A 26,176-nucleotide genomic window follows, 5' to 3' on the forward strand; every position below is an offset into this window, starting at 1 on the left:
GTGCCCGGCCGGGGGGGGCTTTCTCCAGCTGGAACCAGCCCCGGGCTCTGCCCGCCCCCGCCCCGGTGAGTGGGAGACCCCACGGGGGGGGAGCGCTGGTGGGGGGGCAGGAAAGTGACTCTCTGCCCCCGGCACGGCTGGGATTGGGGGGGGCAGAGACTGGGGCCCGGCGGGGGGGTCCCTTGGGGGGTGGGGAGGAGAAGCCGGAGTTCCGGGGGGGGGTTGAACTGTCTGTGCAGCCAGGAAATTCTCGGGGCGGGGGCGGAGTTAATTGGATCCTGTCCCTGTTTGTGCCCCTTCCCCCCCCCCCAGCACAAATGCCCCCAGTTCTCCCCTTTTCTCTCTCGGTAGCTCCCACGTGGCTGTAAACTCCCCCCTCCCCCCCCCCCATCCGCTCTCTCGTCTCCCCTGATCCCCCCCCGTCTCTCCCTCCTCCTCACATGTCCATTTAAACTCTCCTCCCGTGGGGGGGGGGCGGGATTCCCCCCCCCCCGTTTGATCCGCAGCGATTTGTCCCGGTGTCGGGGGAAGTTGGAGCCCGGAGCCATCCCCCAACCTGGCTGCCCCCGGCGTGGGGGTGGGAGGAGACGCCGGGTCTCTGCCGGGGCGGGGAAGGGAGGGGCCCGTGTCCCCCCTGGGGCTGCCCCCGATCCCGGCTTCCCAGTCTCACTTGCTGCCCCCCAACCGCAGCACCGCTGCCCCCAGCCCCCACCTGCCCATCCCCCACTGCCCCCACCTGCCCATCCCCCACTGCCGCCCCCTCCCCTCCCCCAGGGAGCCCTCCAGCTCCCCCCCCCCCGCCCTCTTCAATCAGCCCCTCAGAGGGCTCCCTGCTGCCCAGGTGAACGGGGGCGGTGGGGGGGACCATCACTTTCTGTTTATGTATTGGACAGGCTGGATTTTATATGACAAACGGTCCCCCTTTTCCAGCTAGCTATTTAATAGCCACATCAAATCCCCCCCGGTCTTGGCGTTTATCCCATGTTCTCAGTTGCGTAGTTTGTGACACGTTTTCTCTGTACGTCTCAAAGATTCATAAAAAAGTTTGCCCCACTTTTATTCTAGTTGTCTACTTCTAATTGAATATGCCCCTGAGAGCTTTCCCTGTCTCTGTAATTATAAATTACGAAGAAACTCTCAGATTCACACCTTTTCTCACATTCCTGAATATGGATCTAAAATGTTTGCCAATGTTACCCATTTCCGCTCTATTCATTGACCAAATAGTGGTGGGAAATACACTCAGCTTTTACCTCCTATCAACACCTGTGATAAAATCCCTCTCATTTTCCACTTTCCTCTCTATCATTTGCATAAATGGATCCAAAATCCCTCAGATTTCCACCCTTTCTCTTTCATTTATGAACACTGATCTGAAATCTCAGGTTTCCCTCTTACTATGTCATTATCAAATGTCAATTAAAAATCCTCCTGGGTTTGGGGCTGTTCCCCATGTCTCTAAATGCCAGCAACTTCCCCTTCCTTGGGGGGAACCTGTCGCCCTGAGTCCTTCTCCATCCTGGTTGGGAAATTAACCCCCCGCAACAATGATCATCTTTCCCTCTCCTTTGAGAATCATTTGTTCCCTCCTTTCTCTCTGTTAAAAATGTTTGCTGATAAAAGAGACTAGCCATATATTCAATACAAAATCAAAGCCAGAGGCCTCCCCCTGTTTGGGGGATCGGTGGTTCCCTGCTGGTGACAGGAGACTTGGCTGGACCCTTTTCTTTTCTCTAGCCGGCACGGGATGGGGAGGTCCCTCTGAGTGCAGCGTGGGTCCAGAAGTATCCCAAACCCCGTGACAAAGGGTCTCCGTGAGGGGTGGCTTCCCGCAGTAAAAGATGTAGCGAACTCTGGGGTGGATGCACGGTGGCCATTATTTGCTAGTGACAGAGTATGGAAATTTCTTACTTATTTTGGCCCTCCAGGACTTCCCTTCTCCTGTTAAAGAAGCGTCCCCCCGGCTCCCTCTGCCTGTGTGACTGGCCAGCAAGGGGTGGTGATAACTTTCTATCCACTTATCAGACACTGCGAGGGAACACTGTTGCTGGGGGGGTGCATGTCTGTGTGGGGAGATTGCAGCGGGAGCTGAAGGGGCATTGTGGTAGGGGGAGGCCTCTGGGTGGCTGGGCAGGGGGGACCCTAGTCAGGTTGGTGGGTTCTGGAGGGTTTGGGGTTTCGGGGGGCAGTTCTGATGTGCCCAGCCCTAAGGCTCTGGGTCCTGGAGGTGGGTATCGCTGGGGGCCTGTTGGCTGCAGACCAGTGGGGGTGGGGGGTCTCTTGGGGAAGTGGGGCAGGGGGTTAGACGCTGCCTGGTGCTGTGCCAGGGGCTCTGTCTGGGATTGCCCAGCTGGCTCCTGGGACCATTGCCATGCCCAGTGCCCAGAGCTGTGGTGGGGCGGTCCCTGGCGCAGAGCGAGGGGTCCTCCTGCAAAGCATCAGGGGGTCCTGCTGGGAGGAAGAGGGGGTCCCAGGCAAATGGCCTGGCAGATCCTGGTGGAGGGCAGGTGGGGGTCCTCGGCAGGCAATGGGGAAATCCCAGGCAGGCAGTGAGGGACTATAAAATGACTGTACACAAACAGCCCCCCACCCCATTTCTCCTCCCATTTGCAGGAGCAAATCCAGCCCTGGGGGAGCAAACAACCCAGGAATGAGAGTTTCTTAGCAGACAGGCATGGAGAGGGCACAGGGAAAAGGAGATGGAGAGACTGAGAGGGTCTATGGGATAAAAGAGTTTTGAAAGAGATTTCCAGCTCTCTAATCTGCCCAGACAGCTGCATTACTGCGCTGTGGGGAGAATGACTTTCCTGTGGAGAAGACGAGGATCAGTCAGAGGAAAACCCAGTTCCTGACCCCATGTCCCTCCTGCTGGGGTGTGGCTGCCGTGGGGTCAATGTCATGGGACTCCTTTGGTTCTGCTTTTTTCTAGGATTGCGTTCAGGGACTTTGTTATGGGATGCTGGAGGGAGAAAGGAGGTAAAAGTGTGTCTGTGGGCCTAGCCTGGCAGGAGGGGCCAGGTCTCTGCTGTAATGAAGAGACTGAGCATTTTCTCAGCACGGCAGAATCTAGGATCTCGCTCTGCAGGGAAAGAGCCTGGGGGAAGCGTGATGTGAAATGAACTAATGCCCGTTCCTAAACCTCCACAACAGCCCTTCTCGCCCGGCCAGGCTGCAGAACGACGCTCACGTTTCGTTCCGGTTCATCCCGTCCTCCCATGGGTCAGGGGAGCGACATGGCCGCAGAGGAGCCAGCTGAGGTAGGGATTATTGGGGGGGTTCTGATCTGTTCCTGCAGGAGGGAGAGGGGCAGCAAATACACCGGAGAGGGGAGGGTTTGCACCGTCTGGTTTGGAGGTTGGAGCGGGGCAGGAAATGCACAGGGTGGAGAAAGGGAGGAGGCCAGGGGGTGGCAGACCTGCTGGCAGTCGTTTAATAAGTGGCCTAGATTCTAGGAACAGACCCATGAGGTTGGGAGGTGGAAATGCTCCAATTTGGTGAACAGAAAATAACCCAGCTACATGGAGCTGGGAAAAAGGCCCAGACTCCTAATGCTGGAGCCTGAGCCAACTAACCAGCGGGTGCCTTGAAATAAGAAGGGGGCAGCCACCAGTCAGGCTTAGGGGAGATTCCCCTGCCTCATATCCAGCTCCTGACAAGGAGGAGGGTGTTGGGCTTCCTACAAGAGATCTCTCCCTAGACCCGGCTCGGGGCAGCATCTCCTGTATCGGTCTGTGGCTAGTAGGTGTGTGATGGATCTGCTGGGAGAGAGGAGGGGCTCTCTCTTCGCCCCCTCACCCTGGTGTTTCCTGGGTGCTCTGAGCGGGGTGGGGGTGGGACTCTGCGATCCACCCAGAGTTTCCGTTTGATTGGCTCCTCTCCCCCACAAATAGTGGGGCTGTGAGTGGGGCAGCAGGTCCTGAGTGGGGGGCTCTTGCTCTTTCAGGGGCCGGTGACCTTCGAGGAGGTGGCTGTGTATTTCACCAGGGAAGAGGGGGCTCTGCTGGACCCCGCTCAGAGAGCCCTCTACAGAGACGTCATGCAGGAGACCTATGAGAATGTGACCTCGCTGGGTGAGGGTTCCTGTCCCCTCGGTTCTTGGAGGGGGAAATGAAGAGATGAGGTTCACGCCACCCCCACAATGCCCCCTCTGCTCTGTCCTGTTCCAGCGTCACCCCAGTGACCCACACACGACCAGAGACCCTCCCCTGCTGCAGAACACTGTGGGGACAGAGCCCAGGGGCAGTACCGCACAGTGTCCAATATCTCCTGTTTGCACAAGTAAAACGGGGGGTTAGGTCCAGCATAACCAACAGAAGCTTCCTACCCCTGGCCTTCTCTCAAACCCTGAGCCTTCTCCACCCAGACCAGAATGTGCTTGGGGTGTAACAAGCAGGCTGCTGGAGTCAGGGCTGCTGGTCCAGGGTTACTGATCACACAGACACTCGGGGCGTCCTGCAATGCTGGCTGGGGGAATCCAGACAAGGGAGCTCCAGCTGCAAAACCTTGAATCTCACCCAGGATAACAGATGACGCAACTCCTCACTGCTCCGGATTGCACCCGTGCATGGGAAAATGGCCTAGGTTGCTGGTGAAAATCCTTGAGACCTGGAGAGTTGCTCCCCCCATCCCCGTGTGCAATAGCCACAATCTCTCTTCTCTGCAGACTTGGTTTTTTGAGTCCCTCATTCCTGAAGTCACATGACCCCGATTGTTATTTTTCACATTCTGCTTTTCTAGACTATTTAAAGTCTGTTGCTTCTGAATGATAGTTTCTAATTTCCCAGTGTTCTCCACACCCAGGGATTTTCCTACTCCCTCCCATTGCACTGGACTCACTAGGTTCCCTAGTATTTAAGAACGACCACACTGGGACAGACCAAAGGTGCATCTAGCCCAGTGTCCTGTCTTCCGACAGTGACCAGTGCCAGGTGTCCCAGAGGGAATGAACAGAACAGAGAATCATGAAGTGATTCATCTCCTGTCACCCATTCACAGCTTATGACAAACAGAAGTTAGGGACACCATCCCTGCCCATCCTGGCTAATAACCATTCACGGACCTGTCCTCGATAGATTTCTCATGGTGGCTTTTTTTTTTTTTGTAACCCTATTATAATCTTGGCCTTCACATCGTCCTCTGGCAAGGAGTTCCCCAGGTTGACTGTGCGTTGTTTTCCAGTGGGCTGCAATATGGTGCTATCCTGACATCTAGTACTGCTGAGATCCTGCATTCAGTGATATCCCTGCTCTTCTTGTTCCCGTTCTCATAAAACAAGAAGAGCATTCAAATGCATATTTACCTTCATTCCCTCAGCGGTCCTCATGGGAATCCCTGATCGGTTCCAAAGTGTATTAAAACCTTTCTTAAAGGGTTACCTCTTGGTGGTTATCAGGTCCTGTGAGTTTGTAGCCCAGAAAGACCCCCCTCAGTCAGCTCAAACTCAGCTGTTTATCCCCCAAAAGTCTGTCGTCTTCAGTCTCCTGAATGAGGGGAAATCCGTCACTACCCCTTTCTGCGTTGGGTAAAGCTTCAAAAGGTGGAGGTCTGCATAACTAACCTTGAGATCTGGCATTCATCACCCCGTAGTGATACCAGATTGCACAGGAAACCCGTCCCGCAGCCCTTCCTGGTATCATCTGGCGCATCTCGGCATCCTAGTCTGTGAAGAATTCATGCTTTCAAGGGCTGGCTTAGCTATACAGATAACAGTCATAATTCGGGCAAGAGTTTGCAGGCAATGAAAACAGAGTAATTGAGAAACGTGAGCAATATCTAATCCTTTAAAGCCTGAAAGTGCCTTGGGGGGAGGGGACAGGAGCCAGCTGTGTGGGGGAGGTGGGGCCCAGACACTGGGCATTGAGAGCCTAGAGCCAGCTGTGCGCTGGAGAGACGGGGCATGAACCAGCTGCGTGCAGGGGAGATGAGCAGGGGAGAGGTGCTGTGGACACGGCCGCGAGCAGCTGTGAGTGCCGTCCTCTCTGCAGCATGATGAGAGAGCCTGGCGTCCCACTGCTGATCCCAGACTTGTATGAGGAGGGAAGAAATTGTCAGCAAGTCTCAACTGCAGCCAGCCTGTGCCCTGGGGAGGAGTCGGGGGTCTCCAGGGAGAAATCTGGGGGGTTGTGACCCTGCATGCCCCACCCACCCCGATCAGCAATTCCAGTTATTAACGGTGATTCCAGAAACGAAGAGTAATTTCGGGAAAAATGCAGTCCTAGCGACAATTTCCGGAAAACACTGGCCCTAGTTGTAATATTAAATCCGATAGACTCAAGATATAGGCCTGTGTTGATCAGATCTGTCCCTCTGCCTTTACGGAGTTCACTCTGCTTGTGAGTTCTACCCCTTCCCCCATTCTGTGTCTGCCTTGTCTATTTACATTGAAACTTCTTCAGGGCACGGGCCATCGACTCTTCTCGGTTTGTACTGTGCCTAGCAAAATGAGGACCCACTGTTAGTTGGCCCTTAGGCACTAAGATAATGAATATGATTTATAATAATCATCTCCTGGCACTTTGAGCCAAGGAAGCCGGCCTCGGGACGTTACTACTTAAAAACGAGCTGTGCTTAAAAGCATGGAATATTCTTTGTGACAAGTATCCCACAAATTCCACTGACCTCCCTTGGTTTCTTTGCCTTGAGCAGGGTTTCCAGTTTCCAGAACTGATGTGATCTCGCAGCTGGAACGAGGGGAGGAGCCGTGGGTCCCAGACGTTCATGGCTCTGAGAAAAAAGTGCTCCTGAGAGCTGCCTGCACAGGTGAGGCATTGGTTAAACCAACCCCCAAACTGTCTGTGAATACAGGAAACATTTGGGATGCCCTACAAAGACCTTGTGAGCTCTCCAAGTTGAGGATTGTTCCCTGCAGATGTGGAATCATTAGGCAGAGGTCACTCATGGCTTCCCACGTATCCTGACTGACAACTGGCAGCAGGTCCCTCCCCAATCTCGCTGTCCCCTGAGATTTCTTCTGAGATACGGACCCAGAACTCATCCTTTCCTTTCTCTCCTCTGGGGAAGGTTTAAGGGAAAATCAGCTCCTGATAGGTTTGATCTCTCCTGTACATATTTTGGTTTCTTCATCCCTTTTTCCATTCTTCTCTCTGAGATTTCCTTTCTCTCTGGCACAGGCAGAGATTTACGTCTGGATTCTCTCTGTCTCCCATCAGGTGTTGGGATGGTGAGTGAAAACGAGGAGGAACCCCAGCAGGAAGATGCTGAGCGAGTAGAAGCACATGGGATGTTCTCAGGAAGGTCCAAAGGGAATGATTCTGGGAGCTGTGCATGCCCAGAAAAAACAAAAGCCTGTGAGAGTCAGCAGAGGCCAGAGGAAAACTTCAGTAGCCAGTCAGACCTTCTTACACGTGAGAGAATGAACTTGGAAGGAACACGCTACACATGCCTCGAGTGTGGGAAAAGCTTCAAAGGGAGCTCTGACCTTCTCACACATCAGAGAATCCACACGGGTGAGAAACCTTACGCGTGCAGTGTGTGTGGGAAATGCTTCAAGCGGAGCTCACACCTCATTGCACATAAGAGAATCCACATAGATGAGAAACCTTATGGCTGCCCTGAGTGTGGGAAACACTTCAAGCAGAGCTCACACCTTATTCCACATCGGAAAATCCACACGGGTGAGAAACCTTATGGATGCCCTGAGTGTGGGAAACACTTCATTGACAGTTCATCCCTCCTCTCACATCAGCGAATCCACACAGAAGAGAGGCCCTACACATGCTCTGAGTGTGGGAAAAGCTTCAGTTATAGCTCAGCCCTTACTGCGCATCAGCGAATCCACAAGGGTGAGAAACCTTATGGATGCCCTGAGTGTGGGAAATGGTTCATTGATAGCTCAGCCCTCATCACACATCAGCGAATCCACACAGGAGAGAGGCCCTACACATGCTCTGAGTGTGGGAAAAGCTTCAATCGGAGCTCAAACCTGATCACACATCAGCGAATCCACACGGGAGACGCACCCTACACATGCTCTGAGTGTGGGGAACGCTTCCGTTATAGCTCAGCCCTTAGCACACATCAGAGAATCCACACCGGTGAGAGACCCTACATATGCTCTGAGTGCGGGAAAAGCTTCAATCAGAGCTCTACCCTAATCACACATCAGAGAACGCACACAGGAGAGACCCCTTACATGTGCTCTGAGTGCGGGAAAAGCTTTAATCAGAGCTCTGTACTGAGCACACATAGAAGAATCCACACGGGTGAGAAACCTTATGGATGCTCTGAGTGTGGGAAACACTTCAATCGGAGCTCATACCTTATCATACATCGGCGAATCCATACGGGTGAGAAACCTTATGGATGCGGTGAGTGTGGGAAACACTTCAGTCAAAGCTCAGCCCTTATCACACATCAGCGAATCCACACAGGAGAGAGGCCCTACACATGCTCTGAGTGTGGGAAAAGCTTCAAGCAGAGCTCAACCCTTATTAGACATCAGAAAATCCACATGGGAGTGATCTGTAACAAATGCCTTGACTAGGGCTGGCCAAAGGTGTGTTTTTTTTTTTAAATCACATTTGCTAATTCCCTCTCAGTGATCTGTGCCCCATCTTCACCGTGGTTACTCAGCTCCCCCAGATGAGTTGCCTGCTTCTGCCTTTTGCAGCTCACCCTTCTTTGGGGTCAGTCCTGTGATCTTTTCTATCAACTCCTTTCCTTTTGAGTCGAAGGAGCGTGTGTCCCTCCAGCCAGGAATGTTCATCAGCTCCGGGTGGGAGAGAGGTTTGTTCCCAACAAGCTACACTGAGGAAAACTACCCGCACCGTACATCCACTAGGACTGCACATGGCGTTGGCTGCTGAAGTCAGTGATCTTGGTGTAAAACCACAACTACAGTTGTTGTGCAGATGCAGCCGAGGTGCAGTGGTTGGCATTAGCTTTCCCCTTGTCCTGACCTAAACTCCATCACTTTTCCTAGTCTAAACAAACCCTGAGCATCCCGGTTATACTGTTCCCCCATTTAAAAACACTTGTTAGTCATCAAGTTCCCCCACCAGGAACATATTGTTTCATTCCCAGTTGTCACAGTTCATCAAAGCGCTGTTGCTTCAGGCTTTCCTGAAGGCAGATATTTTTACTACCGTTTTCGTCCCTTTAAAATATATTGAAGTATAGCAAAGAGCAGGAACAGGGAAGGGATAGGGAAAAATGTCTTTTCCCCTCTGTAACAACAGAAGAACATAGGGTAAATCAGAGGGATTCTCCATCGCCATCCCAATCCCCCTCTTCTTCAATTGGTAAGGTCACTATTTCCCAAAGGGGCTGGGAAGAGGATTCTCTATTAAATGATTTGGAACTAAGCAAAACACCATTCATTTGCCTCCCAAAGCAGTTGTGGCCCATGCCCTGCAGGAGGTTGCTCCTGAAGTCTCCCCTTCCTAATCAGGTGCATGTTGCCTATTATTTGGGAAATGCAATCCCTTCCTAGGTAGAGATGGGAAAAATGGAATTGACATTTCTGTTCAACTCACTCCTGGGAGATGCTGTAAATGTGTAGGAAATGAAATCCATAAGGAATGTGATGGAGCTGCAGAAAGACACCTATTTTGAGTAGATACCTGACATTTGGTGTCTTACAGGGTTTCTAAGCTGCACCTGAATTTAGTCCCTTATTTAAATCTGCGCCACCAGATTAAAGAAACAAAAGGGCATATTTGGGGGAGTTATACCTCACTATCGCTACTGGTATGTTGTGTGGTTGGTGAAGAATTCTACGCCAGAGAAGTGTAAAATTGCTACAACTCAGGTCAAAGATTTGACAAGAAATCAGGTAGAAATGACAGGTACGAGTGGTTGATTTTCACCCCAGAGATGGACGCTCTGGTGACCTGTGGCCGAGGTAAACTGTTTTTAGAACGCTGCTCCCTATTGAAGTGGCATTGCTCACACTTCTAAAGGATGCCGTGATGAAACTGGGAACAACTGTCTTTTACCATTTGGATCCAAAGTTTGGATCCAGAGAGAAACAGCTGATTCCTTCAGAGCCATCCCATGCCTATGGGTCCCAAACTGGCTGCCTTGCTGGACAAGAAGCACTTCCGTGTTGGTAAAATGATGGTAGCCAATGAGGGAATGTAACAGATTCCAAGTTCAGACTGCAGGATACATGAATGCTGAGTCCAGAGTCTGTGGTTTGGTCTCTTAGTTTTGCTCTTGAGTCTAATGCATTTGTCTCACTTCTCCGCCTCCTGCTACTCTGAAAGATTAGAAAGTGTGAAAGTAGAGCACAGGTGGTTTTTCTCATGATGCAGCCTTCCCACGTAGTGTGAGACCCCTTCCACCCACACTTCTGGGAGAAGACCCGGGGAGAAATGAACTCTCAGAAATGGAAGGCTCCTAGGTTATGGTAGAATGTGACTTCACACAGAGCTCACTGGGTGAAAATGGGAATTAAGAGAAAACTGCCCTAAAGGTTTATAGTTTGTAATCTTTGAATAAATTGTTACCAGCAACAACAAAATTACACGTGAAGTTTATTAGTGTAACGTAAGAGGCTGATTCTGTGATCACTTTCAGTGTCACAGTATAATTCAGGTTTTCTTCTAGCCCCCTCCTACAAAATAGCAAATGGTGGCTAATCCTGCAATTAAAACCTGACTCCAAAGGAATGAGAGTGGGGGAACATGTGAGAGAAATAGCATGTACGAGAATAGAGACCCAGTATAGACTGGAATAATTTCTATTTCAAATGGAATTTATTTGGATAAATTTTAAAATAAATCTTCTGTTAGGAGGAAAATTACTTGAGACAAGATGTGGAACCTTTTCCCCAGTGAGAGGGGAACAGCCAGAGAGTTCCCCAGGGCTCTGGTTCGCAAAGCAAAGATGTCACATTAGGCAGGAGATGTCAAGATCTACAGTGGTGATGGGCGTGTGATGGGAGCTTTTCTGGGTGGTTGTTGTTTGATTGGTTTTTTTCATGTAATTTTTGTTTTGTTTTTGCAACCAGTTATTTTTATAGGTGCTGAGGCCCCTTCTCCTTTTGAGCACAGCTCTTTACCCCTCAGGCCTGGCTCTGGAAACCTCAGAACCGGCTTTGTGTTTCTTTCATGTTTGCTATCTTTGGGGTTCGGAAATCCACACGACATGCGGTTCACAGCAACGGATACTTTGAGAAACCTGCTGGGTGAAGCAGGCCTTTTCCAAACTGACATTGGCCCAAATTCTGCCTCAATTCAGCTGGATTGGGACACGTCTGTGTCAAAGGAGTGGTTCACACCTGATTTGCCCAGAGACCTCAGGGGAGGGGTGGTTAGATATAGGATAAGTAGGAATGGACAACAATGAGGTTAAATATAAAGGTGAAAGACCCTCACCTTGCAGGTCAACAAGCCTGTTCTGTTCATTCCCTCCGATGCATCTGGCACTGGTCACTCTCAGGTAGCACACTGGGCTTGATGGACCATTGGTCTGACCCAGTCTATGACCAGTCTTGCGTTCTTGTGTTCTGTAAGCCCTCTACGGCCTTGTCTACACGGGCAAGTTTCTGCACAGGAAAGCAGCTTTCTGCAGTGTAACTCCCGAGGTGCACACACAGATTTCATGATGCATGATAGAAAGGGGCCAAAGTGAAGGAGCTGTGGCATGCCTACCACAAGGTGCAGGAAGCAAACGGCTGCTCCATATTGGGGGCTAACTAACCCCAGCATCACAGCAAGAATCTACCTAGCACCTGGAGAAAAAATATAAATGAGAGTCAAAGACACCCCCACATGGCCTTTCTCTTCCCCAATCTCAACACCTGGAAGATTGTCTGGAAGACTCAGAATTTGAACTGCGGAGATTGGTCCCAGGCTGAGAGGGAATTCAGTCTGTGTATTAAGAACTCAACATTGCCTGGAGCAACCAGGGAGTGAGAAAAGCTGTTTGATCCAATTCTTGCTTAGTATATTCAAATTAGAGTTCAGACTGAGAGTCTATTTCCATTTGTTATGTAACCACTTTTGACCTTATTATACTTAATAAACTTATTTTAATATTTTATACTTACTCCTGAGTTTGTCCAAAGTGCTTGGGAAAGTTGCTCACATGACAAAGGCTGGTGCGTGTCCACTTTATTTTTGATGAAGTGGCAAACTAATTAATGAGCTTACACTTTTCAAGAGAAGGCCATGAGCCGTGTAAGATGGTACATTTCTGAGGTGCAAGGCTGAGAGCTGGGGAGATATGCTGGTGTCTCTGTATAATTGAGGAGTGGTTTATAGAGCATTCATGCAATTTAGTTGGGTGCTTTGCTGCATGTTGTTGGCCAAATGATCATAGAATCCTAGGATATCGGGGTTGGAAGGGACCTCAGGAGGTATCTAGTCCAACCCCCTGCCCAGAGGAGGACCAATCCCCAACTAAATCATCCCAGCCAGGGCTTTGTCAAGCCGGGCCTTAAAAACTTCTAAAGAAGGGGATTCCACCACCTCCCTAGGTAACGCATTCCAGTGTTTCACCACCCTCCTAGTGAAAAAGTTTTTCCTAATATCCAACCTAATTCTCCCCCACTGCAACTTGACCATTACTCCTTGTCCTGTCATCTGCTATCACTGAGAATAGTCTAGATCCATCCTCTTTGGATCCACCTTTCAGGTAGTTAAAAGCAGCTATCAAATCCCCCCTCATTCTTCTCTTCTGTAGACTAAACAATCCCAGTTCCCTCAGCCTCTCCTCATAAGTCATGTGTTCCAGAGCCCTAATCATTTTTGTTGCCCTTCGCTGGACTCTCTCCAATTTCTCCACATCCTTCTTGTAGTGTGGGGCCCAAAACTGGACACAGTACTCCAGATGAGGCCTCACCCATGTCAAATAGAGGGAAACGATCACATCCCTTGATCTGCTGGCAATGCCCCTACTTATACACCCCAAAATGCCATTTTGCCTTCTTGGCAACAAGGGCACACTGTTGACTCATGTCCAGCTTCTCGTCCACTGTCACCCCTAGGTCCTTCTCTGCAGAACTGCTGCCGCGACATTCGGTCCCTAGTCTGTAGCGGTACATGGGATTCTTCCGTCCTTAGTGCAGGACTCTGCACTTGTCCTTGTTGAACCTCATCAGATTTCTTTTGGCCCAATCCTCCAATTTGTCTAGGGTCCTCTGTATCCTATCCCTACCCTCCAGCGTATCTACCTCTCCTCTCAGTTTAGTGTCATCCGCAAACTTGCTGAGGGTGCAATCCACGCCATCCTCCAGATCATTTATGAAGATATTGAACAAAACCGGCCCCAGGACCGACCCTTGGGGCACTCCGCTTGATACCGACTGCCAACTAGACATGGAGCCATTGATCACTACCCGTAGAGCCCGACAATCTAGCCAACTTTCTACCCACCTTGTAGTGCATCCATCCAGCTCATACTTCTTTAACTTGCTGACAAGAATACTGTGGGAGACCGTGTCAAAAGCTTTGCTAAAGTCAAGGAATAACACGTCCACTGCTTTCCCTTCATCCACAGAGCCAGTTATCTCATCATAAAAGGCAATTAGGTTAGTCAGGCATGACTTTCCCTTGGTGAATCCATGCTGACTGTTCCTGATCACTTTCCTCTTGTGTAAGTGCTTCAGAATTGATTCCTTGAGGACCTGCTCCATGATTTTTCCGGGGACTGAGGTGAGGCTGACTGGCCTGTAGTTCCCAGGATCCTCCTCCTTCCCTTTTTTAAAGATTGGCACTACATTAGCCTTTTTCCAGTCGTCCAGGACTTCCCCCGATCGCCATGAGTTTTCACAGATAATGGCCAATGGCTCTGCAGTCACAGCCGCCAATTCCTTTAGCACTCTCAGGATGCAATGCATCCGGCCCCATGGACTTGTGCTCATCCAGCTTTTCTAAATAGTCCCGAACCACTTCTTTCTCCACAGAGGGCTGGCCACCTCCTCCCCATGCTGTGCTGCCCAGTGCAGTAGTCTAGGAGCTGACCTCGTGAAGACAGAGGCAAAAAAAGCGTTGAGTACTTTAGCTTTTTCCACATCCTCTGTCACTAGGTTGCCTCCTTCATTCAGTAAGGGGCCCACACTTTCCTTGGCTTTCTTCTTGTTGCCAACATACCTTAAGAAACCCTTCTTGTTACTCTTAACATCTCTCGCTAGCTACAACCCCAGGTGTGATTTAGCCTTTTTGATTTCATTCCTACATGCCCTAGCAATATTTTTATACTCATCCCTGGTCATTTGTCCAATCTTCCACTTCTTGTAAGCCTCTTTTTTGCGTTTAAGATTAGCAAGGATTTCACTGTTAAGCCAAGCTGGTCGCCTGCCATATTTACTATTCTTTCTACACGTCGGGATGGTTTGTCCCGTAACCACAATAAGGATTCTGTAAAATACAGCCAGCTCTCCTGGACTCCTTTCCCCCTCATGTTATTCTCCCAGGGGATCCTGGCCATCACTTCCCTGAGGGAGTCAAAGTCTGCTTTTCTGAAGTCCAGGGTCCGTATTCTGCTGCTTTCCTTTCCTCCTTGTGTTAGGATCCTGAACTCGACCATCTCATGGTCACTGCCTCCCAGGTTCCCATCCACTTTTGCTTCCCCTACTAATTCTTCCCAGTTTTGAGCAGCAGGTCAAGAAGAGCTCTGCCCCTAGTTGGTTCCTCCAGCACTTGCACCAGGAAATTGTCCCCTACCGTTTCCAAAAACTTCCTGGATTGTCTGTGCACCGCTGTATTGCTCTCCCAGCAGATATCAGGATGATTGAAGCCGCCCATGAGAACCAGGGCGTGCAATCTAGTAGCTTCTGCGAGTTGCCAGAAGAAAGCCTCATCCCCCTGGTCCAGTGGTCTGTAGGAGACTCCCACCACGACATCACCCTTGTTGCTCACGCTTCTAAACTTAATCCAGAGACTCTCAGGTTTTCCTGCAGTTTCGTATCAGAGCTCTGAGCAGTCATACTGCTCCCTTACATACAGTGCAACTCCCCCACCTTTTCTGGCCTCCCTGTCCTTCCTGAACAGTTTATATCCATCCATGACAGTACTCCAGTCATGTGAGTTATCCCACCAAGTCTCTGTTATTCCAGTCACATCCTAATTCCTTGACTTTGCCAGGACTTCCAGTTCTCCCTGCTTGTTTCCCAGGCTTCGTGCATTTATGTAGAGGCACTTGATATAACCCGCTGATCGCCCCTCTTTCTCAGTATGAGGCAGGAGCCCTCCTCTCTCACGCACTCCTGCTCATGCTTCCTCCCGGTATCCCACTTCCCCACTTACCTCAGGGCTTTGGTCTCCTTCCCCTGGTGAACCTAGTTTAAAGCCCTCCTCACTAGGTTAGCCAGCCTGCTTGCGAAGATGCTCTTCCCTCTCTTCGTTAGGTGGAGCCCGTCTCTGCCTAGCATTCCTCCTTCTTGGAACACAATCCCATGGTCAAAGAATCCAAAGCCTTCTCTCCGACACCACCTGCGTAGCCATTTGTTGACTTCCACAATTCGACGGTCTCTACCCTGGCCTATTCCTTCCACGGGGAGGATGGACGAGAACACCACTTGCACCTCAAAATCCTTTATCCTTCTTCCCAGGGCCTCGTAGTCCGCAGTGATCCGCTCAAGGTCATTCTTGGCAGTATCATTGGTGCCCACGTGGAGAAGCAGGAAGGGGTAGCGATCCGAGGGCTTGATGAGTCTCGGCAGTCTCTCCGTCGCATCGTGAATCTTAGCTCCTGGCAAGCAGCAGACTTCTCGGTTTTCCCGGTTGGGATGGCAGATAGATGACTCAGTCCCCCTGAGGAGAGAGTCCCCGACCTCCACCACCTGCCTCCTTCTCTTGGGAGCGGTGGTTGTGGAACCCCCATCCCTGGGACAGTGCATCTCATGCCTTCCAATTGGCGGAGTCTCCTTCTGCTCCCTTCCCTCAGACGTATCATCTGGTCCACTCTCCGCATTAGTACCTGTGGAGAGAACATGAAAACGGTTACTTGCCTGTACCAGCGTTGCTGGTACATGGACGTTCCCCTTTTTTCTTCTGGAAGTCACATGATGCCAAATTTCTTCACCATCCTCCTGTCCCCGCTGCGCAGCCTGCTCTGAATCTTCAGAACCTTGTGCCCGTAGAAGCATATCCTGACGTCTGTCCAGGAAATCTTCAGTTTCTCTTACGCAACACAGGGTCGATACCTGTTGCTCCAGACCTTGAACCTTCTCTTCCAATATGGAGACCAGCTTGCACTTTGTTCAGACAAAGTCGCTTCTGTCCTGTCTCGAAAGGTCATCTGTTAACTCTGCTTTTGACTTCAAACCCTGTTGTGCCAAATCATCTTTCACCACCCCTAACTAATTTACAACCCTTCAGCAGCCCTTGCTGAAGCAGCACCAAACTTGAAAGATTCCTGGCAGCTTCCTACTGCTACCCTCACTTTGAACCTCTCACAAGCGGACTGAAGTGTCTCCTTTCCCTGGAAGGCATTCAGTCCCCATGGGCAGGGACCTTCTTCCACTAGCCATACACCAAGGAGGGTGGGCTCCTCAGCCACCGCCCATCCCTCTGGGTCCCCTAACACTTTCTCCATTTCCTTTTTCATCTCATCCCAGGGTGACCCCTGCACCTGGTATGGGACCTGGTTCTTCCTTATCCATTTACCCAAAAAATCCTTTACCCTGGCTTGCCAGAACCCGCTACTGCCATCACGAGAGTTCGCGAGACCCCCTCCAAGCAGCTGTGCGGACTGTTGGGTAGGGGGGCTTACAGGCAGCCACTCACCTATCCCATGCGATGCATCCGAGTCAGTCACCGGCACCACGATGTTAGGGGGCTTACCTGTGCTACTCAACTCCAGCTCCATTATTCACGTAGCTGGAGCAGACATACCTTAGGTTGAGTTCCAGTGGGGTCTACACCTTACTCTTGTCATTGGGGGTAGAGAACAGGGGTCCACTGGAGAGCAATCTGCAGGGTCTTTACTAGACCCGCTAAATCAACCACCGGTGGATCGATCTCAGAGCGTCGATCCCTGCTGTAGTGTAAACCTTCCATTGTCACACACAACCTTATTCCCTTGAGCACAATCCAGCCCTACCCCACCCCTCTCCCCCACACACTCCATTGGATACAGCCTCTCGGTGACTCACCAAGATGGGGGCTTGTCTCTGCATCTCCCCAACAGGGGAGCAGAGAGCCTAAAGGGCTGCGGGAGACAAATGGAGCTCGGCAGGAATGGAAGAGGCTTTCCTCCTCTTCTTAAAAGTCTCCTTAACCTCACCAATGAGAAGTTCCAGCACTGGGTGGGTTCAAATCACCAACCATCCTATCAGCAGCTGAAGGCAGGTCCCAGGTCTATCAGACAGAAGGATACCACCCAGCTCACTTGCATGTGGCCTTTAGCGTGGATTCATTTTGGCTTATACACCCCTCGCCCCCCTCTGGGCTGCAGCGGTGCAATGGGTTAGCTCCTAGTACTTAGAGAGGAGCGATGCTGAGGTTGTGAGTTCAAGCATCAGCTTTCTTTAAGCAATGGCTTCTGCCATTCATCTTGCCCGGCAGAAAATACAATTCCGGCTCAGAAGACACCCAGGTTCTCTTCGTCTGCAGAGTGCAGGGCAGATTGCACAGATCTACAAGGCTCCATTCTCCACCCGCACCCTGTGTCAGGAGGCATCAAGCAGAGCCCAGAGCACTGCCCATCCTCTGATTCTTGAGCCCCTGACTTCCCCCTCAACCTTTGCTCCCCAAACCATCTTCCTGCACTCCCTCTTGGCTGTGAGACTCAAACCCTGCCTGGCTTTCGATATGTTCATGTGGTTTTTGTCTGTCGGGTTGACGAGCATGTGGGTCCTGTGTGATTTCTGTGGATGCCTTGCATAGTTTTGTGTGCGTGTGTCTGATTTTTGCCGGCAAATTGTTTTTTGCTTCGCATTCTTTTGGTATGTGGTTTTTGTGCTTTCGTCTTGTGTGCTTTTTCTATATGTTTTGTGTGGATTTGTTCTTTGTATATTTTGTGTGGCTTTCCCTTATGTGCATATGTCTAGTGATCAATGGCTCCATGTCTAGTTGGCAGCTTGTATCTAGCAGAGAGCCCCAAGCCCTCAGTGTGTTGAACCTTTCTGAAAATCTGGCCAAAATGTTTATTGCCCAAATGGGAGCTGAGTTCACCTGAAAATCTGGCTCTAGGGGTGGGGGTGAGACCTTTTGAAAATTCTGGCCCATGTGTCTGGAAGCTCGAAGAACCTTCAGAACTTTTATCGTGTGCTAGAATCTGATGAGAAAACCTTCCTTCTGTCGAACTCAGCAGAGATTTTCTCATTCACTTACAATCACAATGTTTCATCTTCATCCCAGATTTAGGTATCAACAAAATGCATTGATTGTATTTTTACGTGCAGTGTGAAACAAACACCCCTAGTTGGGCAGAGGGATAGAAGTAGGTCTGCCACTAAACCACATTGCCTTTCATCAGTAGCTACCTGAGCAAGGTAGTAACCAGTGGCCAACAGGTGAAAGGCCCATCGTCTATGCTTAGAACATGACAGCAGGTAGACCTCAGGAATGGAAGAGGCTAATGGTCAGTTTTGCCGAGATGGTTACTTCCAAAGACTGGTATATAGAGCGGGATGAAAGGTTTTTGCGTGAATATTTTATTTGCTGCAATAATTTGGTTGACGCAAAATGATTTTTTGGTTTTGTTTCAGCAAGAAAACTGACATCTTGGGTCAACCTGAGTGTCTATTACTGTTGTTATAACATTGGTTAGGCTAGCTAGCAAGGGGGAACAAGAATTTGCACCTATTTGTGGACATCGAGGTGCACAGTGGAAACATGTCCACATTCTGCTCCTAGTCAGTGGGAAGCTTTGATTTTGATATCGTCTCCAAAGCCCTTGCCAAGATCACGTAGAAGATGGGGGAGTCAGGGAAAAACCGTCAATTTGTTAAAATTGCAAGTGAAGAATAAATTAAAGGTGTTTTGATATAAAGTCACTTTTCCCTGACTGGGAATTGAACCCAGGCCGTGGCGGTGAGAGCGCCAAATCCTAACCACTAGACCACCAGGGAGAGGATGGGGCTGTTGTTCTTCTCAGCTGTGCTGCACTTCCTTAGGCTATTTTCTGTCCAATTTCTGAAGCTGCTCCTTTGTCCATTCCCTGAGCGGCTGAGAGCAGAGCGGGCAGGAACCCCTGTGCTCAGGGTCACAACCTGAGCCCAACCCAAGCCACTGAAACAAACTCAAATGATGCGTCAGCTTCCTCCACTAGGATCACAGAGCAACAGAGAGAAAACCCAGGAGGAACAATCCTCCTCCGCCTTCATTGACCCCATTGCAACCCTCTCAGCAGCCGACCTGGGCCTTCTTCTGGGAAGGACATTGAGCTGATAGGAACTTTGGCATAGAGAGCAAGGGAGGGAGTTTGCTCCCCCTCATTGTGACCTGATTGCATCTGACTCCATGTAACGGGGCTCTGAGCTTTGCCACCTTCTGAATTCTGTGTCCTCAACAAGCAGCCAAAGTGCTGAACCCCCTGGACCCTTCTGCTGGGAGCATGGGGATTGCACAAGAGCTGCAAGCCCTTTTTGCCTCTCCTTCTCCTCCTCCGCTTCCCTGGACTTTCCCCACCAATGGTTTCATCAGACTCTGGAGGAATCTAAGTCCCTGCAGGTTTCCCTCACCCACCTTGTAAGGCAAACAGTGATTCCCTTCTCTGACACTCCTGGGGCCACATTTTCTTTGAGGAGCTTCTCCCCAGGGGATCTGATGTCCTGCAAAAATGCAAAATCACTTACATTGTACTTACACTTACAAAATCACTTACCGTGGAATTCTCTCCCCAGAACATCTGAGACAGTATTGACTTAAACAATTGAACTAACTGTGATCATCTGCCCTTCCTTCAGTTACTTTGGGTTCTGCTCTTGTTCACCATTTCTGAGTGGAGATTTTAAATCACGGCTGTTTCTTTGTTAGCATGTCATGGGCTATTATCAGCAGGAGGAAAAATCACTTTTTGTAGTGGTAATCAGGGTGGCCCATTTCAAACAGTTCTTTGTGAGTTCAATCCTTGAGGGGGCCATTTCGGCATCTGGGGCAAAAATTGGTCCTGCCTTAAGCAGTGGATTGGACTAGATGACCTCCTGAGGTCCCTTCCAACTCTGTGATTCTGTGAAAGGACATGTCAGAGGGCAGGGGACTTGACAAAGCCCTGGCTGGGATGATTTAGTTGGGGTTGGTCCTGCTTTGAGCGGGGGTTGGACTAGATGACCTCCTGAGGTCCCTTCCAACCCTGATCTTCTATGATTTTCAGGCAACCCCCATCTTTTCATGGACTCTGTATATATATCTTCCTGCTGTATTTTCCACTCCATGCATGTGATGAAGTGGGTTTTAGCCCACGAAAGATTACACCCAAATAAATTTGTTAGTCTCCAAGGTGCCACAAGTCCTCCTCATTGTTTTTGCTGATACAGACTAACACGGCTACCACTCTGAAAGGAAATCAGTGTTATTTCAAAGGAAATGTGATGTTGTCTGTTAAAAGGCTGGCTTCGAAATTTCCATTTGTTATTTTCTCATTCCTCACATCCCGACCCTGCCTAGACAGGGAAGGAGGGGAAATGTGATCATCAGTCAATAGACATTTCTGACATGAAAAGGGGACATGAGGCTGTTTGCAGTTAGCTCAAAAGAAATGAAAGAGGGGGAAACTCCTGTCTGGGAGCTAAATCTGCAGGACAAAGGGTTGGGATTCTTCGAGGCTCATATTTGTTATGTAGCTGGCAATCTCCAAACTTATGGTCTATTCCTTCCCTCAAAATTCAGGGTAATCCCCACCTTCCAACCCTAAAGTTTCATGAAAGTAAAAAATAATGAGGAAGAAAGCTTGATAAAGGACTTGTAGTGAATGAAAAGACAAAGAATTAGAAGCAAAACAAGACACTGTTTCTGCCCGATGACCCGGAGGCCTTTCATGCCTGAGGCGAACGTGGTAATAACCTACACTGCAAAAACCAGTCGTGGCGAGCTTTTGGCCTCTTTAGTAGAGCTTTCTCAGTAGCCACTGCGTCAGCTATTTCAGCGTTTCTCTTTGAAGAACAGGAACACAAAGAACACCAATGGCTTCTTTTTGACCTCAAATATCCATCAGAAATTCTACGATAGCTCCTCCAGTTTCCCCTTCTCACCAGGAGACAAAACATAGGAAAGCTCCAAACCAAGAAAGCTCACTTTCACTTCACTTTCCCATGGGCATTTCCCTGCCAGCTCCCTGGCACAGCAATACAAGACACAAGAAATGCAGGAAAATAAAGCTGAGTGAAGGAAACCTGCAGGTCCTTTGATCCCTCCAGCGTCAGAGGAAACCATTTGTGGGGAAGGGTCCGGCTTACCGAGGAGGACAAAGAGATGAAACATTGACTCGCCGATGCTGTGCAAAACATCATGATCCCAGAGCCCATGTGACGCGAGGGTCAGGACTTTGGCTGCTTCCTGCCTGCGCAGAGGTGACAAACTGGGGGCAGCCAAAGCTGGGAAACCTGATTATAGACACTGAGTCAGAATGCTATCTGCTCACGTCAAGTGGAAGCAAATCCCCTCCCTGGCTTTCTATGCCAAAATTATAATCAGCGGCGTGGTTTCCCTGGACATGCCACTAGGTAGGCGGAAGAAGAAGCGGAGAGGGATGCGGTGGGGTAAATGAAAGCAGAGGAGGATTGTTCCTCTTTTGTGTTGCTCTTGGGATTCTGATGGAGGAACCTAAAGCATAATTTGAGCTTGTTTCAACGCTTTTCCTTGAGCTCAGGTTATGAGCACAGGGGTTCCTTCACTCTCTGTTCTTGTCCCCTCTGAAACGGGGAATGGACCATTTCCTAAACTGGAGAGAAAGTAGCCTTAGAAAGCATAGAGGAGCTGAACCAAAAAACCCTACTTTGCCTCCCTTATGGTCTACTGCAGGGGTAGTCAACTATTTTTTGTCAAGGTCCAAATTTCTCGGTCTAGATATAATCAAGGTCCAGACTCCAGAGAAAATCATTTTAAAAAATCATAATAATAAGTAAATAAAAAGATTTCAGGGTCCATTAAAAATTTCTGGCTGTCTAGAGTTGGCCCGTGGTATGCCTGTTGAGTCCCCTTGGTCTCCTGGTTAGGACTCTCATTGATGCTGCCTTGGTTCCATCCTCAGTCAGGGAAAGAAACTTCTCGACACAATTCTCCATTCAGTCTTCACTGCAAATTAAAAAAACCTCAGAACTTTCACCCCAATAGCTTATTATCTGGCCATTTTCTGCCCTGTCCCTTATAAACACCAAAAGGGGCCTTTTTAAAAACCAAAGTCTTTGAGATGGGGGAGAACTGGCTGACTCCAGCTGCCCATCTCTATTCACTTGTGTGCTGAATTGAATGAATCTCTTTGGATGCACAGCAATCGTGAAGCGTAAATCTGCTTCAGTGGATATACTGGAAGCGATATTGTCTAAATAACACCTGGCTTTTTTCAAAACCTGCAATAGCCACAAGAGGTCCCAGAATCGTCTGAGATTGGCTCTAGCTGACAAAGGGGCCCATTTTTCAGCTAGGAATTAAACTTCTTTGTTCCATTTTCTCTGCTTTGAGTCTCTTTCCGCTTTTCTCAGGTAGTGTGGCGAGCAAACGTGCAGGTGGGTGAGATAATATATTTGACTGGGCCAGCTTCTGTTGGGGACAAAGACAAGCTTTTCTGGGACCTGCATGGCTACAACTACATAGCAAATGCTCATAAGACATTAATTAGTTCTTCTTTCACTCTCGAATGCATCACTTTTGGTGTGACACCAAGAAACATTTATTAGCCCGCATAACCATTTCTTCTCCACATGTTGAAATTATCTTTCAGCTGTAATGCCATCACATATTAAAATTCCAAATGGCTAATTAGCAAGCACAAAAATAAAGAACAGACAATTATTAATCTGCCTCACCCCTAGTCCTGCCCAGGATCTCTGCATTGGTTTAGGAAATATTTTCACATAGATATTTGCGAATTGGGAAGTTTTAAATTGTGTCAGCTTCCATCTAGAAAGACAGAGGGTAAGTTAAGTTGCTCCAACACAGATTTCCCCATCTATGTGAGAGAAAGAATTAGAAAGAAGTAAGGAAAGTGAATCCAAGGTAAATGATTCTGACCTTCCTTTGAAATGCTCTTTGCAATAAATCAGTGAATATTCCCATAAGTAAACTCCTGTAAGTGACAGAAAGGAGGGCATGGGAAAAGGCTGTCAAATGTTGTGTTAAACTTTAATTCATGAGCAAAATTGTGTGGCCATTAAATTACAACCCTAAAATATTGTAAAAGGAAAGAAAAAGGAAGAAAAAGTGTGGGAAATACGGGTGTATTTCAGCAAAGGGCTTGGAATGGAGGAAGACCAACACTGATCAGTCGGGGGAAAAGGCTCTGTTTCTGCCTAGTTTTAAGCCAGGGATATTTTGCGTGTCAAGCAAACATGATAACCACCCCACTACACTACAATCCATGTCAGAAACCAGTTGTGCCCAGCTTTGGATGTCCCCTTCAAAGGCTTTCTCAGCTGCCAGTGTATATCCGCTCACTCAGGTCCCCTTTGAAGAACAGGACAAGAAAGAACTTACTTTCCAAACTCAGACAGGCATCAGAAAAGCTGAAACTGCAACGGCTGCTACAGAAAACAATCATGTCTCTGAATTCACAGCAACATCCTGAGGATGATAAAAGTATGAAGGAATTCATGGTCCTTTATGACATAATAATAATTAATAATAAGAATTAATACATTATTATGTGTATTGCAAGATTAATCATTCCGTTTTGCAGATTCAGCTCCACATTGATTCTTGTTGCTCTTTGCAATGTATCTATCTATCTAGGCAACAGTATTTGCCGTTGTTTCAGGTGGGGCACTCAGCGTGTAACGTTTTTCTGACAATCTGTGTCTCAAAAATTCTAGCCAATATGCTGGAAGTTCCAAGAACCATCAAATTACGAAGGAATTCGAGGTCCTTTTTTATATTACCATTTATCAGTAGTTATTATTTGTAGAGCAAAGATTAATCTTTCTTTTTTTCGATCCAGCTCTACGCTAATTCTTGTTGCTATTTGCCATGTATCTGTAGCTATCTAGCTATAAAGGCAACCGGTTTTTGCTCTTGTTTCTTTGTATTTGTACACTGCAACTTTTCAGCCCAAGCCGCTGTCCTGGATTAATGTGACACGGGCCAGCCGTGGGTGATTCATTGCACTGTAGACGTATCCTAACGTTATGTCTGCACAGCGATTAAAACACCCAGGGCACCTGTCTCAGAGCCCGGGGCAGCTGACTCAGGCTTCTGGGGCTGGGGCTACAGGGCTATAAAATGACAATGGAGACAGATGGGCTTGAGCCCAACCTCTGAGGTCCCACGAGGGGGGAGGGTTTCCGAACCCAGGCTTCAGCAGGAACACAGATATCTGCACCCCACATTTGGGCCCCACAGCTTGAGCTCCAGCAGCCCACGTCAGGTGACCCAGGCCAGCCCTGCTGCCATCTTTATCCCGGGAGAGAGGGACTCTACGGGGACGTCTCCATTGCAGTGTCAGCCCAGGGGTGGCAGGCTGTGCTCAAAGCAGCACCCTGGAAGCCCCATAGTCACCACTCTCATAGAATTAAGGTAGGATTTGTACAAAGTCGGCCTGGCGAGCTATCATTGTAAAAGTCGTGATCTGTTGAAGGCTAATACCTGGGTGGATGGTGTGTGCTAGCCGTGTCTGGGAAGTGGTGGAGTTTTGCTCTGGGTGCGTTACTGAAATATGTGATGAGGCTGGGAAATGGCCACCACCAGCCTTTCCGGTGAGACGCTGGAGAAACCAGACTCGCTGCTGGCCCAGTAAAGGTATCCACGCTCCCAAGGACTCTCCCAGGAACCGTGTACAATGCGGACTCCTCCGAGACAGCCTGGAGACAATGGACACTGCTTGACTCACATCAGAGCAAAGGAACTTCCTAGCAAGTTGGAAGAAACTATGAAAGAGGGGAAGAGACGTCATGACTTGGCCTCTCTCCCCCACAACTCAACACCTGGCAACACATCTGGAGGACAAAGACTGAACTGAAATAATTCAGAGATCAGAAGAGAATAATAATAATCCATTCAAATCAAAGTCCCCAAACAGACTAGTATTGGTTTCTCAGCAGAAAATTTTCCATGTGGGGGATTTTGTTTTCCCAGTCAGACCTTACCATGGGAAGCAGAGAGAAAATCTTTGAGTTACTTCCTTCAAAACAGCTTGGCCTAGACACTTTAGCTGTGGGTCACTGTCGTGGCCTTGCTGAGAACAGGGGCATTTTAATTGTTTGGGCAGGTCCCAGGGTGTTTGGGGGAGATTATGAGGATGCTACCTTTTGAGATAAAAACTAAGAAATACGGAACAAAGAGAATTATTTGAGAAATCTGGGATTTAGAAATATTTTATTGAAAGCAAGAGAGGTCTGAGTTCCTGAGAAGGTTTTTGTTTACAGGAAGCAATGTGGCTTGCACCAAAGGGGAGATGATTGCTTGTGAAGGAGGGAAGAAGACAAAATGCACACAATGATGGGATTCAAACCCATGCGTGCAAAGCACAATGATTAGCAGCCCACCACTTCAACCACTTGGCCACCTCATGTGAGCTGCCAAAGAAGGGACAGGAGGAGAAATCTAAGGCCAGCAGAGATAGGGACAATAAGGAGTTTTTAAATAGCTAGTGTAAGGAGGGTCTGAATGACCTCCCCCCTCACATCTAGTGATGAGCTGGGGCAAAGACTTCAGGAACAGGCCGTGTTCACATAGACAGGCCTCCTCTGCCTAGCTATGCAGCAAGTATCCTTTGTACAAAACAAACAGACAAAATATAAAGGTAATTCTTCGGTTTTCCTGCAGTCAGCCAAAAAAACTGTGAAAAGAAAGGGGCATTTTTAAGCAATCATCTGTCCCCACCAAGGGGCTGGGGAATGTTTATTTTCTTTTTCAGACACTTTATGGGCAAGCTGGGGCCAGTGGAAGAAAACCCAGAACGCCCTGGGTCCCCTGTCGCAACAAAACATTGTGTCCTGTGTTTGTCTTGTTGTTCCTGTTATTTTGGTGGATATTGTAAATTCTTCAGGCGTGACACCCCCTTTTAATTGGACATGTCGTGCTGCCCCTTTCGGGGCCAAGGGAAAATGTACCCTAATTCAACCTCTTCCACCCTCTACTCCGCCACCTCCCTCCAAATTGTCTGTGACACCCCC

The 26,176-nt window shown here is 49.1% G+C and overlaps 5 protein-coding genes and 1 non-coding gene across 20 annotated transcripts in view; 3 read left to right on the forward strand and 3 right to left on the reverse strand.

Annotated features, from left to right (window-relative positions):
* LOC102943236 (zinc finger protein 883) overlaps positions 1 to 26,176 on the forward strand; it is a 2,438,435-nt gene that overhangs the window by 2,172,259 nt on the left and 240,000 nt on the right. The window lies entirely within an intron of this gene.
* The window catches only part of LOC119564595 (zinc finger protein 883), a 1,467,279-nt gene that overhangs the window by 1,290,059 nt on the left and 151,044 nt on the right, over positions 1 to 26,176 (reverse strand). The window lies entirely within an intron of this gene.
* Positions 1 to 26,176, reverse strand: part of LOC122463947 (zinc finger protein 501-like) — a 200,335-nt gene that overhangs the window by 23,400 nt on the left and 150,759 nt on the right. The window lies entirely within an intron of this gene.
* LOC102945014 (zinc finger protein 883-like) overlaps positions 1 to 26,176 on the forward strand; it is a 705,100-nt gene continuing 678,924 nt past the window's right edge. Inside the window, exon 1 of the mRNA XM_043537467.1 lies at positions 1 to 65. The gene's annotated coding sequence lies outside the window, so the exon portion shown is untranslated. The remainder of the gene's footprint in view (positions 66 to 26,176) is intronic.
* On the forward strand, positions 10 to 25,042 carry LOC119564623 (zinc finger protein OZF-like). 4 transcript variants are annotated; one of them, XR_006287747.1, is made up of 6 exons: positions 10 to 65; positions 3,169 to 3,257; positions 3,944 to 4,070; positions 6,646 to 6,759; positions 7,170 to 9,862; positions 25,031 to 25,042. XR_006287747.1 is itself a non-coding variant. In XM_043537474.1 (5 exons), the coding sequence occupies exons 2-5, from the start codon at positions 3,216 to 3,218 to the stop codon at positions 8,501 to 8,503; spliced, it is 1,617 nt and encodes a 538-aa protein (XP_043393409.1). In that variant the 5' UTR covers positions 10 to 65; positions 3,169 to 3,215; the 3' UTR covers positions 8,504 to 11,576. The 4 variants fall into 4 exon arrangements, 3 of the variants coding, with proteins under 3 accessions (XP_043393409.1, XP_043393411.1, XP_043393410.1); XM_043537474.1 differs by lacking the exon at positions 25,031 to 25,042 and having other exon boundaries at positions 7,170 to 11,576; XM_043537476.1 differs by lacking the exons at positions 10 to 65; positions 3,169 to 3,257; positions 25,031 to 25,042 and having other exon boundaries at positions 4,019 to 4,070; positions 7,131 to 7,902; positions 7,987 to 11,576.
* TRNAE-CUC lies at positions 18,911 to 18,982 on the reverse strand. Its single transcript has one exon. It is a non-coding gene; the product is annotated as a tRNA-Glu (tRNA).

Source organism: Chelonia mydas, chromosome 28 (genome assembly GCF_015237465.2).
Source record: "Chelonia mydas isolate rCheMyd1 chromosome 28, rCheMyd1.pri.v2, whole genome shotgun sequence".
NCBI lineage: Eukaryota > Metazoa > Chordata > Testudines > Cheloniidae > Chelonia > Chelonia mydas.